Source organism: Engraulis encrasicolus, chromosome 4, assembly GCF_034702125.1.
Source record: "Engraulis encrasicolus isolate BLACKSEA-1 chromosome 4, IST_EnEncr_1.0, whole genome shotgun sequence".
Taxonomy (NCBI): domain Eukaryota; kingdom Metazoa; phylum Chordata; class Actinopteri; order Clupeiformes; family Engraulidae; genus Engraulis; species Engraulis encrasicolus.
In genome coordinates, this window is record NC_085860.1 from 4546659 (window position 1) to 4564310 (window position 17652).

Sequence of the window (17652 nt, forward strand, 5' to 3'; positions counted from 1 at the left end):
TAACCCTACACGTGCACACACACGCACGCACGCACGCATGCACGCACGCACGCACGCACGCACGCACGCACGCACGCACGCACGCACGCACGCACACACACACACACACACACACACACACACACACACACACACACACACACACACACACACACACACACACGCACCCCAAGGTCGCTCCTCAGCATTGTTCTGTAATTGGAAGCAGCACACTGCAGCAGCATCCTCCTGCCGATTCACTAATCTTTGGCTTCATGTCTTTGGCCACCTAGTGGTTGTGTGGAGATGTGATTTATTACCTGCTAAATTTACGTGTCCTGAATTGGAGAGCACAAAAACATCAATGTGGCAGGCAGAGAGGACAGGTGACTGAGGAGAGGGGACAGTAAATGCACATTTGTTTTTGTCATGTCCATCATTACAAAAATCAGAGATGTTGTTGATATCGTCATTGACACTGTTTTGACAAATACTTAAATGCAAAACATAGGCCTACTGTAAGAAGAAAATTAGATATTGAAATAGGATACAGATTAAATATTTTTTGGAATAGATGTACACTCACATTAGTGTTGTTTAGATATAGGCCTACTGTACCATACTGTGTTAGTGTTGCTGTGTTCAGACAGATGTACTTGTCTTGTCAGTTTGTATAAAAACAATAGCATTTCTATGTTGGATTGATATTTCTATGTTTCTTTGTGTGCAGAATTATTAGGCAGGTACATTTTTGACTATATCGTCCATTTTATCAACTCTAATCTTTATGACCATGAAAGCCTACTGGATTTAAGCATTGCGTGCATATTTGTGTCGGGCTTAAGTTCCCGGGCTTAAGTTCCTGGGCCAATGGCCTGCAGTATAAACGGGGCTATTGAGAGGCATGGCTAAGGTAAGAAAGCCTGAAACCTGACAATCACTTAACAAGAAACTTTAAGGTGCACTGTGTAAAATGGTGTCCAGAATGGGTATGGCAACTATGCTGCTCATTGAAACTGTGCTGCCTATTACCAAATTTGATCTTGTCATGAATATTTACTAAATAATAAACCAATATTTACTAGTATAACCAAAGTACAGTATGTTTTGCAGCTAAAAATGTCTATATCTGGAAATAAGATCCCCCTTTTCGTGTATGAAATGTGGTAGTATTCATGAAAAAGGTAATCTTTATGAATGGGCAGCATGAATTCTGGAAATAAACTACAAAAAAATATTACACGATGCACCTTTAAAGGGACACTGTGCAGGAAATGGTCAAAAAAGGTACTGCAACTATGCTGATCATTGAAACTGGGCTGCTTATGGCCAAATTTAATCTGTACATGAAAGTTTACTCAGTAATAAACTAATATTTTCTAGTATGGTCAAAGTACAGTCATTTTTGCAGCTAAAAATGGCTATTTTTGGAAATTCAAAATATGAAATGTGCAATTTTTCCAGTCATAATGAATACTTAGAATTTGATGGTGGTGGTAAGTATTCATGAAAAAGGTAACATTAGTAAATGGGTAGCATGGATTCTGGAAATAAACAACTAAAAATCTCACACAGTGTCCCTTTAAGTTGAGCCTAATCATTCTGTACACAGTGTATACACTGACACATGAAATCATCATTCACATCTAGGCCACGCCCCTTCCCATGGCCTCCCTGAATACAGTCAAGTCAATAGACTAGTACAGGTCTCAGTACAGATTTAATTCTACAGTCACCAGTTTAATTCTAACTCAACAGAAACAAAACCCCATTCTTTTTCAATGGGGTTTCATTTCTGGTTATTTAGAATTAAACTGGTGAGTTAGCGCCAAAACGTGGCATGGAAATCTACAGGGTATATTTAAGAGTGAAGGGTGGGTCACCAGGTCAACATACAAGAACAGCTGACAGCAAAGCATCAAGGACATCTGGGCTTCCATTACTCCCATGTACTGTTTCTGCCATTGACTTCAATGTTAATGTTAATGTTTCAATGTTCAATGTTCAATGTTAAACGCATCATGGCCGTTATTAAGACAGAGAGAGTCCTAACCAAGTATTGAACATTGCATGTTATGTAGAAAGTACCAAATTTCAACTGATTTGATGTTACTCAAATTTTGCTGAAGACAATTTGTATTTTATTACAATATTCTAATTATGTGAATTCCCCAATTCATGTTTTTTTTTTTGAGCTGGAAGGCCAAAATATGTAAAAAATAAACAATTGAATGATTGGAATAGTTAAAAAACTGGGCCATGAATCTATAATCCATGACAGTTTAACATTATTGATGGAATTATGGAAATAAATCAACTTTTTCATGCTATTCTAATAAAAAGGCCTGGAGCTGTATTTGTAGGTGCAGACTGTCTCCACTGTCTCCCCCTCAATAGAGACAGGCACGAGGGGTGGGGTTGTTCGCCGGAAATCAACCAACATTTTCTTTTGTTTTGGTGGTGTTCAACTGCAACTGATTGGTCCTACACCATCTAACAAAGTTCTCTACCAGTCCCCTGTACTCCCCCTCCTGCCCATCTTTAATACATCCAACAATGGCAGTGTCATCTGAGAATTTCTGCATTTGGCAAGTCACAGAATTGTAGCTAAAGTCAGTAGTGTACAGGGTGAACAAAACCGGGGAGAGCACCGTTCCTTGTGGAGCTCCAGTGCTACTGATCACAGTCTCTGATGTTAAGTTACCCAGTCTGACAAACTGGGGCCTTTCTGTGAGATAGTCAGTAATCCAGGTAACAAGCCCTGTTCCCACTCCCATTTGCAGTAGTTTGTCTCTTAACAGAAGTGGCTGAATAGTGTTAAAGGCACTGGCAAAAATCAAAGAACATAATCCTCACCACACTGCCTCCTTTGTCCAGGTGAGAGTGTACCCTATGTAGAAGATACAAGAGAGCATCCTCTACTCCCACACTGTCCTGATAGGCAAACTGGAGGGGATCCAGTGCATGGCAGACCTGTGGCTTGAGATGGTTAATCAGCAGCACACGTTCAAAGGTTTTCATGAGGTGTGAGGTGAGGGCAACAGGTCTGTAGTCATTTAGTTCTATGGGTGTGGCTTTTTGGGTACTGGTATAAGGCATGATGTCTTCCACAGTGACGGGACCTTGCCTAGCTGTATGCTCTTATTGAATGTATGAAAAAATGTAGGCCTATGTAAGTGTGTGCTCTGTTAACTGGTGTGCAATGATGTGTGTAATGCATTGATTTCCAATTACTTTTCTCCAAGGGCCAAATGATGTGGCCCAAGTGAGGTTGCGGGCCCCAACGCTCCAACCCAATGAGAAACAGATTTGTTATCAGTTACTTTTATCAGACTGTTAGCCCCTGTGAATGTTTTGGAGAGATATGACCCTCTAAAGTTATCAAAAATCACACATATTTATGTTTCCATTTGCTCTGACCTCATGGCGGGCCAAATGTTTGCCATACCCTGGCTGGATTTGGCCCGCAGTCCTTTGTTTGGAGACCAAGGGTGTAATGTCTTACTTATTCTGTTTTTTATTCTTGCATTGTAATGTCTTGTGTATTCTGTTTTCTATGTGTGCTACTGGACACTTTAATTTCCCTCAGGATCAATTGATGATACTCTGCTCTTCTCTACTCTACATCATCGAGGACAGACAAACAGTGAGTGTAACACAATCAAACAAAAAAGCAAGGAGACTGCAACAATATCTGTTTACTATTGACCAGGGGAAAAAAATACAAAAAGTAACAAAAAGGACAAAAAAAGCCATTCTTCTGACGCCAACACTCATCCACTATATACCTTCATGCTTGCAAACAGACTGTTTCACCGCACATCAGCAAAAATCTGGCTTTCTTTTCCAAAAATTCCACAATGATTTTTCCTCAGACTGTTAAAATACTACCAGTAGGGTTACATTATAATACATTATACAGTGGTGGAGTACAGAGGGGCTGGGAACAGGAGTATTGATGTGAAGAAATGACTGATTAAAAGCTGTGAGCCCTACATGTACACACAAACACTGAGGATGAATGAATGAATGAATGAATGGCAAATGAACTGCAGCGCTTGCCTCCAAGGCTACAATAAATTCCGTAAAGGGCAAGGGGTCACGAAACACCAGAACGCACACACACACACACACACACACACACACACACACACACACACACACACACACACACACACACACACACACACACACACACACACACACACACACACACACAGAGACACTCACGTACACACGCACAGACACATACACATACACACAGTATTTAACATTTACATGGCTCACAGTTTGCTTCAATTTACAGCTAAGAAATTCACCACTTGACACAATATACATAGAAGACCAGCTTTTTAAGTTCTATCGTCACCTGCGTACCTTACGTGTAGAATGTCTCCATCGAATGGACAGTGGATATTTACGCATTAATGTGAGTGGGCACACGTGGGGTGCGGCTACATGGAGCGGAGGGACCTACCACTTGCTGGTGCGGATGTTTGTGTTGTATAGTCTTTATGACGTGGATGAACGCCCCAGGTAGCAAACACTATGCACAGTACACACTGGGCTTCAGCAGTGGGGCTATGTGACCACTAGGAGGAGCTGTATTATGTGGGGAGGTGGGGCACCAGGGACATTTAAAAAAACGAATGGGTGGTTATTAACCCCTAAGTTACTAACCAAGCTAAGTATAACCTGGAGTGAGTTGTAAACCTGATAATAGAAGACACTTGTGGGTTCATCCGTCAATGAAAACAAAGCCACAAGCCTATTCTATTAATACATTTACCACTTGCTCAGAGTTTACATACCCAGGTAACGGGAAGTGACTAACCACCCTGCTTCCTGGAATACCCCCAGCAGTGCCCTGCCCACACACCCAGGCTGATCTGCACAGGCCTGATGAGGTTGCCATGTGATTAAATGCTCCAAGTCACATCTGTGCAAATGGGACCCTCCAACCCCTGTCCAACCACCACCCCTTTGGCACCCACCACTAAAGAACAAGCACTTGGCACACACACACATACAGGTACACACACATACATCTACACAAAAATAAAAAGCAAAAAAACACCCAACTGATTAACAGACCGGTGAGGAGTAGGAGGTGACCTTCAACAACCACACGTTACGAGATGACTGGCACTACATCTCATGCCTGTTAGTGCGTAGTGAGATTTATTTACACAGTATTGTTTGCGATTAATTCACTGAGCTGATCAGCCCCACACAAAACTATTACTGTACATTATAATACCACATCTTCTGTATACGTTTAAACGCCCACAGCTTTACACACATTTTTTTGTTTTGTGTTTCTTTTTTTAAAACTTCATTCACAGAATAATAATTACCCATGTTACGTCTTTCCTTGCATCTCCCTCGTCAAGTATTGCCAAAAATCAAATGCAAACAATGAGAATGAGACAATGTACCAGGGAGTTGGCACTGTCATTGTCATGGCGCTTACTGCTTGATGCCACAACTGTTAGGCTCAAAATATACCTGCCTTCTCTGTCATAATATTACTGGCCAGTCCCGCAATCCTTGAGGTTACCACTTGGCATAAGACCACAAAGCAAAAAGGGGGCCAATGTTGTTCAGCTCTGTTTCCTGGTGACGTGGCAGTTTTTCGCTCTATGCACATACACGGTATAATCCCAAATCAATAATCGCCTATGTGTCAACCCACTCCTTCTCAATGGCACCTCTTGACGTGATGTCAGACACCTTTCAACGTTGAACATTTCAGTGCTCCCATTAAAACACAGCGTTATAAATTTGCTGTTACCAGCATGGCAATGGCCGAGTCATAGTGCATTACTAAAGGCCCTCCGTTATGTCATGGTGGGCTAGTACTATGGTAAATAACCTTTCAATGACAATTACAGCGTGCCACTGGTGGTATGGCGTGCATTATGGGGCTACATTGTATACCCTGGAAAAGACACTTAGGCCCCACCTTTTTTCTGCCTCAGACCAGAAGTTGTTCATCCTGCTTCATTTCTAAACAAAACTCGTCTCACATCAAAGGGCTAATATCGCTTAGTGGTCATATCTGTGTTATGTGCTGATGTAACTGACATCGATGAGTATGTCCACCAACCACAAACTGTGTGCAGATTACGCATGGCAGCTTTAAGTGTGCACACATCGTTAGCAACAAGTATTTTCTTAGCCTAGGAGTTGAACATCGCTCTCCAACTCTTTGCATATGAGGCCTCATGTTCTCAAGCCACTCAGTGTGTAGAGTGGAGTGCATCAATGACACATTTAGTACAGAGAGATCAGTGATTACTGGATGTGTGCTTTCGGTGCAGAGGGTAAACGCTCTGCTTTAGGAGGTCCCTGTAAACCATCTCCTTTGGAAAATGGGTTAAAGCAACGACGCAAAAAATGGGCCAAATTATTAATGAAGCCCAAATGAGCTTTTCCTGAAAAACTTTGCATCATATACAAAATGCAAAAATCAAGGGAAAACCAAACAAGGAAGACAATACTAAACATTAATGGCTGCAACTAGTAAGCATCTAGTGCTGGAAGGATGGCAGAGTACATAACAGACAGGATGCTACCAAAGATGATGCTAAACCAAGTAGTGACACTGACACTTGATGCTAAGACCACAGACCTAGGCTGTGGATAAGACATACATCGCTAACACTTTGGACGCTAACTGACAGGTTGCTATAGGACGCTAAACAGAACACAAAGCAAAACGACAGAGAGGCTCACTGCCATCAGAGCATCTCAGAACACTGATGTAAGCACCACTAAACACAACAAGCACATGTACAGTATTTGACCGGCAACTCTTACTCACGTCACGTGACCCACAGCCAACCAATCAGACCTGGCACACGAAACAATAACACAAACAAGACAAATAAAGCATCAAAAACATGTTTTAAAAAAAGCCAAAGTCAGTTAAGACCTGTGGTAAGGCCACTGGCAGTAGCAAAGCAAAGAGAAAGAATTGAGTCTGGATTGACCCCCAGCTGAGTTCCAGTAAGTAATGTGTGTGTCCCCGGTTGCCTGTTTCATACCTGCGTGTCCGACTGGGTGTCCATAGGGAGCAGGATGTTGCAGCAACATTATGTACACGTTGCGATACTGAGCCACCAAGGGACATACACATTAGTAAGCGCTGTACAAATAAAACCAACCTAAACATGATGTAGTCAGTCAGAAAGTGGCATCAGGGCAGATGCTGAAACATTATCTGTTTGTACTGTGAAATAGTAAACAGGCGTAGATACAAGGTGGAACCTGATTTTGCAGGAAAGCGTGAATGGCATTTGGTGCTTTTGATGTATAGGTATGAGAGGAAAAGAGATGGCTTTGGTGTTCATGGCTACATTTGAGGATGTCAGGAACCGGCAGGATGAGATGCGGAGTGGTTATAAACCCACAGAGACCAGTGGAATGTTCACGCACAGGTGCTCATTCAGCCCTGTTTCAAAGCTCTCATATCAGAGGTGATATACAGCAAGTCTATGAGAAGACTGCACATACATGGTATACTGTACACAGAATATCTGCCATACGACACTTTAAGGAACTGAAAGCAATACGTATAATATGTCTACTGCTTGACCAACACAGGCAGTCTGTGTAAATGATCTAACGAGTTCATACAACAGAGAAAATCCGACTTGATTTGACTATTAAGTAACTCTGCCAAACACCCCAGCCCCCCCCCCCCCCCCTCCACCCACCCCCCTCCATGGTTCCCCCCACCCGCACCCCTACTTCTACCCCTGGCATATTACAGTAAATGGCATCCCACCCCAGCCACCCTCACCCTCCCCCTCTCCCTGAATACTACTGCCCACCCTGAACGCTAAAACTCTGGTCTGGTCATGATTACTACATGGGCTCATCGTAGTTGTAGGTGGGGGCTGCGGAGTACTGCTGCTGCTGCATGGCCCCCGTAGCTGCCCCCATGGCCGCCTGCTGGGCAGCCTGCTGCACGTGGGGGTTCTTCCAGGCGCCAGTCGTCCACTCCTCCTGGGCCTTGCCTAAGCTGCCGCCACTGCCACGGTAGAAGTTATGCACCTAGCATAGCATAGCATAGCATACATAGCCCATTATACACATTGCATAGCATATAGCCTGCTATTAACATGACACAGAAACATAGCTAGCCTGTTATAAATATGGCGTATCAACATACAGTTGAAACCAGAAGATTACATACACTGTATGTAACGCATTTAAAGACACATATTTTTGTCACATTCTCTGATTTTAAATCAGAACAAACCTGCCCAGTTTAAGGTAATTTAAGATCATTAGGATTATTTCCACAGGCCAAAAGTGTTTCCAAATCAAAGAATAAGTATAGACATAATTTTACATGTTTTAGTAGGCCTGTAACAGTATATAATGTATTGTATTTGTACTGAACCGAACAGACCTGCACCGAACCGAAAAGTGCGGTACTGAAAGGCAGAGTAAGAGGCTACTCTGTTACTTTGTTTTTACATTATGCTGTCACTACATGCAGTGGCTCTCATGCAGAACACTGAGAGAATGCAAGAAAAAACAGGTGTAGATGCTTGTTCTTTGTGAGACCTTGAGAAAAGTGCTATTTCTTAGACCAGTGATTCTCAAAGTGTGGTCCGGGGACCACTAGTGGTCCGCGACAGAGCTCAGGTGGTCCGCGAGGGGATTTCTACTTTTCCTAGATAAGCTAGCAGTAGGCTATATTTGTAACATTTTCATGTTTTCAACAAAATAAGACAGGCTTATAATGTGAATAAAAAGTAAGTGATCTGCATCAAAATTAACAGTGTCAAATTAGCACCCATCAACTGCCAATTCAGTTGACAGGTGGTCCCTGATCATTTTTGTGGGGGACAAAGTGGTCCTCGGTCTGAAAATGTTTGAGAAACACTGTCTTAGACTGATGAAATCTCCGACCCAAAGTAGCAGTTTGAATGTTAGTAGTTTAACGACATATACAGTAGGCCAAATTTTAATGAAGCTTAGGTAAACTTTTATCTCTACCTCTAACAATGAGGTCTGCACTCTCTGAGTGCATTTGAAGGGTTTCGTTGCAAAACGGTGTATCTTCATTTTGTAGAATGTTGGAAAAATGACATTTTGTATTGGGCATTCCATTGCATTAAATTCATTAATTGCCAAAATATTTCTAGTTAGTAAAGGAAATAAAGGGCTGCTCTGACCTTGGTGAGGGCGATGGTGGACAGCACTGCCACGGCCGTGAACATGATGGTGGGGATCAGCATGACGACCGCCGAGCCGATGTTGGTGCTGAAGAAGGTGATGGTGGCCAGCCAACCACTGCAGAGAGGAACCACAGAGGACAAGCATGACATCTGATTCATATTTAGAGAGAGAGAGAGAGAGAGAGAGAGAGAGAGAGAGAGAGAGAGAGAGAGAGAGAGAGGAGAGAGAGAGAGAGAGAGAGAGAGAGAGAGAGAGAGAGAGAGAGAGAGAGAGAGAGAGAGAGAGAGAGAGAGAGAGAGAGTGTGTGTGTGTGTGTGTGTGTGTGTGTGTGTGTGTGTGTGTGTGTGTGTGTGTGTGTGTGTGTGTAAGTCCAGCCTGACAATGCAAACAGCACGCGTCTATCCATGGATATGACAAGATACTTGTAACAGTGTCAAGGATGTCATATGCAGTGTGTTTGTTCATACATGTGCAAGCATTGTACAAGTTCAGAGGCCTAATTTATTTCTCCCTCTATGTGAAGGTTGCCAGTGTCCTCCGTGAAGGCGTGTCGTCACCGAGGTAAGAGGACAGCAGGACCAGGAGAGTACAGTGGGAGAGTAGTCTGACCTGCTGCATGACTCCACAGACCAAGGCAATATATTTATTCTTGGAGACCACACTCCAGGAAGTAACTCAAAAAGGGTCATGAGGAGCATTTCCTGTTTTTAACCCACATTCTAGCCACATTCTAGCCACAGTCTGCACCACCACAGCCAGCTTCACTGGAGAGATAATGGAGAGATAATGGACCGCCCAGAGATCGTAGAATATATTACAGTATATACTTTCAATGAGCCCTCCTGAGATTCCAGAGCATTCTCAGCACTCTGGTGACAGACAGCCCATAATAACCTCCTTTACTGGTCGCCAAGGAGAGTGGTTCATACCATGAGCTAACCTGAACACAGCAGACGTGGGTGTCCTCAATAACCATAGAAACAGCATGTACTAGATGACTACTACTACACCAGCACACACTTATTGTGTCACTACCATACATGATGTAGAAATGTGCTGAGAACACCCACCTACAAAATAGAGTGCGCACACAGGACATGGTTCTTGTGGATTCTTGAACTACTGATGAGGATGAGGTTCTTAGCGCAATATTGAAAGCTTAATTACTGTGGTGAGATACTGTAGATGCCATGCTTGATGTCCCTGTAGAGGTACCGTTCATGCTTTCTGTGGTGACATTTTGACATTTCTGTTGTGCTTCTCAGTGCGTCTTCCGCAGCCCCTGTGGGCAGTGTGTGAAATACTGACAATATTAGGGGCGGGGTTCCCCATCTCAAAATTGTCGCTCAATGCAAATATACATTTTTTTCTGGGGGCCTTCCAATACCATATAACAGAGAGAAACCCAAGCTTGGAGGGTACAACACATTGTGTGTGTGTGTGTGTGTGTGTGTGTGTTTGTGTGTGTGTGTGTGTGTGTGTGTGTGTGTGTGTGTGTGTGTGTGTGTGTGTGTGTGTGTGTGTGTGTGTGTGTGTGTGTGTGTGTGAGAGAGAGAGATTATTTATCACTGGAAGGTGGGAGCAGACCGTAGTGAATCCCTGGCCCACCTCCCATCATTGTGTGTGTGTGTGTGTGTGTGTGTGTGTGTGTGTGTGTGTGTGTGTGTGTGTGTGTGTGTGTGTGTGTGTGTGTGTGTGTGTGTGTGTGTGTGTGTGTGTGTGTGTGTGTGTGTGTGTGTGTGCGTGCGTGCGTGCGTGTGGTTGCATGTCGTGTCCTTACCAGACTCCCCAGCCAGGGATGCCCACACACTGGATGATGCTGATCACCACCTGAGCCATGAAGACGAAGAAGAAGGCCATGAAATTGAAGGAGCTGTCCGTCCTACAGGGAGCACAGAGGGACACACAGAGCAGTAGACAGACACAAAGAGTGCAGGTCAGTGGTGTAGCAGCAGATGCACCCGATTGGCCTAATGGGCCAACTGTGGTATAATCACAGTGAGGCCTTGAGATCAGAGGCAGGTTTGAATCCTCTACACGTTGGAAGAATGTGGGAAGTCACCTGTCCTACACCCTCACCCATGAGTACAGTACAAGTGAACATAGTAAACAACATACAAGTGAAATGTCGCTTTACATAAATAAATGTACTGTATCTGCCCATGTAGTGTACAATATATAGTGCAATATATGAAGTGGAATGGAATCCTCTACCAGATGGAAGAATGTGGTTGGTCTTCTGTACCAAGGGTGAAGTTCCCTTGAACAAGGACTGTACCGTGTAGGAAAATTCAACACCTCATTCTGATGGAGCTCAATTCACATGGGATTAAACTGGTCTCGATTGTCTCTGCTTCGCTTGTTATCACATTTCTTTTTTCTATATATTACGAAACTAGACATTCCAACACGACTTTGTGTGTAATTTCCATAAAGTTAAAGTCGGCATCTCATTTTTTGGGGAAAATATTTTTTTTGCTAAAAACTAGCCATTATTAAGCTTAATATTGGGTCATTACACACCAATCGAACACATTCCCTTGCACTCAAAATATTCTTACTGGGTGTTACTGGGGTCTCAGACACTCAAGAGAAAGGACTGAAATATTATTTTAAGTGAAGTAGTAGCTTATCCTTTCCAAGGTACAGACTGTTTTACAGATTGTTTTTCTGCAAAGTTGTCAAGTTAACAGCGGCACAATTAAGGATTCCATTTTGCACGATCGCACATGAAAAGGTGTAGTCTGCATCAAAATGTTTGCGCTAGACGGTCTCATATCTTCACAGAAATCCCTCAAAGTTGATCATCATATTATAGCAGTAGTAAGAACCAGAGAGGTATAAGGTAGAAGTACTGTATGTAATTGTACTGTCATAATTACATACAGTATGTAATTACAACACAAGGGACATGAAATTACATTGTTTCAATTTTGTAATGGCTTACCATAAGTGTTGTAATTACATCTGTAAAAGTACTTCTTCTACGTTATACAACTCCCAGTAAGCACAAAACACCAAGAGCCTATATTGAATGAGTACAAATATGTCTTCTGAAGGGCAATACAGAGCTCAACAAAATACTGCTATAAAATGTGAATGGGAAATGTGAGTGTGGATGGGATGCTCACTTGAAGGCCTTGTAGATGGGCCTGAACCAGCAGACGTAGGAGCAGGGCGTGAAGAGGATCAGCCACAGGATAGCCATGCCAAAGTTAGTGGCCCCGCCACCGCCACACATCCACGCCAAGCAGCCAATCAGGTTCACCGCCAGGGTAGCGCTATTCACTAGGAGAGAAGATGCAAACAGGCAGGCACACACACACACACACACACCCCATGGAAAGGAGTTTATTCCAGTTCCATTGTAAGGCTATTATGTTGATCTTAAGTCTACAGACTCCACACACCAAAACTATCTCTTTCAATGCTAATGGCAACTGAAAGTACATCTGAAGCCACTCAGTAAAATCAATGTGAAGCTAACCCTCTGTAGTCTACTGTACATACAGCTAGCAATAACTACCATTATTATCCTCAACGTTTCTGCTACAATCCAATGAACAGCAAGACAATACCTGAAGCTGACTGCTGGCAAATATCCAGCCCAATACCAAGGAGCACAGGGAACAATCTTTCTCTCTCTCTCTCTCTCTCTCTCCCACACACACACACACACACACACACACACACACACACACACACACACACACACACACACACACACACACACACACACACACACACACACACACACACACACACACACACACACACACACACACACACACACAACACATGTTTGATATAGATCAGGGGTGGGGAACCTGTCTAAAGGGGTCCCAAATTATAAATCTAATGTTATGCAGTTTCACACGAAATATGACATGTTTTGTAAAGGAATCTTAGAAATTACATTTGCAATACAATTAAGTTATATTTCAGGGGACCTAGAGAAGGTGGGGTCTGTTATAAAGGTGGCTGCCTTCAATATAGGCCTAAAGTGCAGGGGAAAATGCTGGTTTGTGTTAGTACGGCCTTTAGAGGACTTTTAAAGCCCTTGGAGAAATGTGAAGTGGCCCCTGGAATGAAAAAGGTTCCCGACCCCTGATATACATGTAGGTGGTTAACAGGTCATTGTCTCTCTCTCTCTCTCACACACACACACACACACACACACACACACACACACACACACACACACACACACACACACACACACACACACAAACACACACACACACTCACTTCAAATACAGTACGAACCTCCTTCGCACATGTTCATACCAAACAGAGACTGTTTCCCAATGTCCAGTGTTCTAGCCTTGCAAGGACGTGAAACACCCAGTGATTGGACACTTCGCTGAGTTCACCCAAGAGTATCCAATCACTGCACATTTCATATCCTAGCAAGGCTTGAACACTGGACATTGGGAAACAGTCAGGTACTATCACACACTCAAGTGAAATTACTGAGTTAGTCAAACAACACAAACACACGAATGTCTTTTGGGTAAGCACTTGTGTGTGGCGTGTGTGCATACAGTGGCAGTGGTGACACAGCTGAGGTGCCTGTAGATCTTGCTGAACCAGATGGGTTTGTGTTTGCGTTCATATTTTGAGTGTCAACACTGACACTGCAGGCTCAGTAGCCGCACGCAAGCGAGGGTTAAATTCAGTGTCATGCATAAAGAGACAAGACACACGCAAAACATACAAGAGTCATATGTACCACCAACCAGTGACCTTAAACGCAATGTTCTCTCTCGCTCTCGCTCTCTCTGTGTGTGTGTGTGTGTGTGTGTGTGTGTGTGTGTGTGTGTGTGTGTGTGTGTGTGTGTGTGTGTGTGTGTGTGTGTGTGTGTGTGTGTGTGTGTGGCATGGGGTGTCCTACACATCCATTCCTTTCCTGCATATCACAGGAACTTGGGCCACACCTCACAGACCTAGTAAACGGGTGGTACACAGGGATGTTGCAAAAAATTCCAAAGTGGGTGGACTAAATAAAAACAAATCTGGTGATCCTAGCCCAAACTACACAGATTGCCATTGGTTATAAAACTATCAATCAAAAAAATGAAGCCTTCTGATTGGGAGGGTTTGATTGACAAGCAGGTGGGCACACACTCCAGCCTCAGCACGCCAGTGGCCTGAATATGTCATCCAGACTTAAAGCATCCAGAGGAAAGGCTCTAGCACGGTGGACTTACATATCCAGAGGTAGTAGAGGCGCTTGCACATGGTGCGTCTCTGGTCAGGGATCTCCTCGAAGTCCTGGTAGAAGCATGGCTTCAGAGGGATGAACTTGGGCAGAGGTGGGAAGTTGTTTTCTGCACAGGAATACACAATCATTTAGGGCACATGGACTACTTGTAGTTAATGTTATGTCACCTCCACCTCATTGATTATCAACATAATGACACGACTGCATTGAATAATAAGACAACAACAATAACAACAACAACAGGACCAAAAAACTGTTCATATTTGGGTAAAATGTCTTGAAGGCGTACCTGCCATGGAGTCAAGCGGGTCAGTCTTCAAAAGGGTTGATTTTCAATTGCCTAGGGAACAATTATATGTGTTTAGATTAAGAAACTTTGGGTCTTGTAATATAAGTAGGCCTAGCAATAGCACCAGTTGAAATGGAAATCATTATATTACGCACAATATTACGCACTGAGTTGACTCAGGTAGGCTACTTTCTATTCCGATAGCCGCCGAAGGCGTTATGAGTAATGCCCGCTATGTGAGTGTGACAGCACAAACATGGGACGACAGCTTACACACAGATGTGCAGACAGAACCGTGGCCTGATGTGGCTACGGCTACAGCTATCCGTGGATGGAATGCAAACGATGGGTAGCTTCATAGGCTACTAACATGCTAAGAAAATACAATAACCACACGTTTTACCATCCGAAAATAAAAGTATCCTTGTAGGCTACAGTAAAAATGGAACCAAGTGTAGCCTAGATAATAGAAATAGAATAATCAAGTGCACGACCCGCGCATCGCCTGCCTCCGGTGGTCCTAAAGTAGGCTACAGCTATGAAGGACATTCCGCGTAGGCAGAGGAAGCAAAAATAATGAAATAATGGTCACAAACGACAGAAATGGCAACACTCTATGCATGAGGAAATCAACGACTCTCATTTCCACATAAGAACAAAATTAAACACTGCGCCGCTAAAGATGGGTAGCATCAGTGTGATGCTCCGAGATTTCCCAAATGCAGACGGAGGTCGACGGGCAGATGCGCCCTTCAGAGAGTAGTCTACAACGCTGGGGATGAAATGTCAATTTCCTAAACCAGATTCCACAGTGTTATTATCCGGGGGAAACCTTTAACGTAACCCTCGCATTACAATCGCCAAGCTCATATTTCAGTATTTCTCTTCATGGAGATGATACAATGGCATAAACAGACCTCGATGGGATCACTCTTTGCTCCTTTTCCTTTTCGGCTGCAGGGCGAGCATGCAAGTAGAAGCTTTTCAATCCGTTTTCTTAACAAACGACAGACTCAGTTGTAGCCAGTAGACTATGGACGCTATCCGCTGCGTTAGTTTATGCAGACACCTTTTCCAATTTCTTTCACTGTTGAAGGTTAGTGAGTAAAACGATAGCGTCACGATTCTGAGGTTTCGTACATTTGATGTATCGTGAACGATTGGATGCGCTGCAAGCCCAGCCAACAAGGAGACCCTCAACCACTCGCGATACTTCATCCATCCGCTATCTCTCCACCTCCTTCGCCCTCCCCGAATCGGCTCCACCCTCATTTGCGAGCGGACACTGATGAACAGCCAACAGTGTAGGCCGCTCTCCGCGGTACTGAACAAGCATTAGCGTCATGTTGACGTAGCAGTCTATTTATTACATTTGGGCAAAATCCTATGATGGCATGTAGTAATGACACAGGCCTACTGGAGTAATGCCATGACACCTTAAATAAGTAGGGGAAGATCAGCTTCTAATTTGTCTCAACAGGACTGTTCTACACAGATAGTCCAGGAAGGAAGTTGGCAGGAAGGATAGGAAAAGACATGAGTGCATTCCAATATGCAGACTCCTGTCCTCCACTTCTGCTTGCGGCCTTGCGGTTTGCTGACGCCCCGCCTCCGTGGAGAAAACAATAAAGCTCCCCCGCTGTCAGCCTAGCCACAACAATTTTTGGAGGACTGTTCTTCATTCACCTTCCCGACTGCAAATGAGAAAATGACATTAGAATTGTGCTTTTGCAAGATATTTCATTCATTTTCTGTAGTCGGTGACGTCATCATGAGGTCACAAGCAGGCAAGTGAGCAAGGGAGGACGGGAGTCTGCATATTGGAATCCACCCATGGCCTAGGAGTGGCTGCAGCTGCAATGTTGTCTCTCTGTGCTGTGGAAGGAAGATTGCTGGTGCATATGACAATAGGCCTACCGGTATTTGACTTCGTTGCCAACAGTTGATGTTGACAAAGCACGTGAGCGAGAGCTTGTTGTCATGATGTGGGTGGTATTAAACACTGCACAGTCGGCCACAAATATGCACGAGACGATGAGCTCGCACCAGTTTGATCTAACACACCACATGTGAGGTGTCGGGACAGGTGGGGAGGAGGAGCTGAAGTGGGGAGCAGTGTGCAAACTTGCGTAGGGGTGTGGGGTGAGACATGCCGCCTATACATACGTGAGTAAGTTGCTGGCCAACAAGTTCGTGGGCGCATGACCTCGGAGGCTGTAGGCCTACGCAGACGAGCATCAACAGTAATAAGCAACTGCATGAGTTGCAAGGTCCTTCTGCAGTCGCATTCATCCCACGATAGTTTGGCACCATGTCACATGTAACTTCGCTGGCGCAACACGACTGAAATTTAGTAAGTTGTACAGGAAATCTAACCATCGTGCAACATTTTCGGCCAGAATGCATTGCTGTCTACATGCGCATGTAGCCGTTCCGGTATCTCGATCGCACCTACTAGCCCCATACGACTTTGTTGCTGTCGATCAACATTGACGAAGGGCGTGAGCGAGAACTTGTTGTCACGATGTGGGTGTTATTAAATACAGCGCATTTACAGTCGGCCACAAATATGAACGAGACGATGAGCTCGCACCGGTTTGCTCTACTAACACACCACGTGTGAGGAGTGGGGGGACAGGCAGTGAGGAGGAGCTGAAGTGGGGACCTGCGCAAACTTGTGTAGAGGTGTGAGACAAGACCCATATACACACGTGAGTGAGTTGTTGACCAACCAGTTCATGGGCGCGTGACCTAGGAGGCAGTCCGCAGACGAGCGTTGAAGGGGATAAGCAACTGCAGAGGTTGCAAGATCTGACTGCAGTCGCATTCATCCCGCGATAGTTTGACACCATGTGACATGTCACCTCGTCAACGCAACAACGACGAAATTTCGAAGTTTGACAGGAAATCTAACCGTCATGCAGCATTTTCATCCAGGGTGCATTGCTGTCTAAATGCGCAT

General features: G+C 44.1%; 1 protein-coding gene across 1 annotated transcript; it reads right to left on the reverse strand.

Annotated features, from left to right (window-relative positions):
- Positions 1–7831: 7831 nt before the first annotated feature.
- On the reverse strand, positions 7832–15815 carry scamp5a (secretory carrier membrane protein 5a). Its single transcript, XM_063195960.1, has 7 exons — positions 15608–15815; positions 14691–14741; positions 14388–14507; positions 12309–12465; positions 10958–11059; positions 9174–9291; positions 7832–8040 (listed from the first exon to the last, which is right to left on the reverse strand). The coding sequence occupies exons 2-7, from the start codon at positions 14695–14697 to the stop codon at positions 7852–7854; spliced, it is 693 nt and encodes a 230-aa protein (XP_063052030.1). The 5' UTR covers positions 14698–14741; positions 15608–15815; the 3' UTR covers positions 7832–7851.
- Positions 15816–17652: the final 1837 nt, after the last annotated feature.

Bases quoted from the DNA above. Each gene is read 5' to 3' on its own strand.
- scamp5a (XM_063195960.1), bottom strand. The intron at 9,292-10,957 runs GTAAGGACACGA...TCCTCTCTGCAG, and splicing joins ATCCCTGGCTGGGGAGTCTG to TGGTTGGCTGGCCACCATCA. The intron at 8,041-9,173 runs GTCAGAGCAGCC...ATGCTATGCTAG, and splicing joins CCACCATCGCCCTCACCAAG to GTGCATAACTTCTACCGTGG.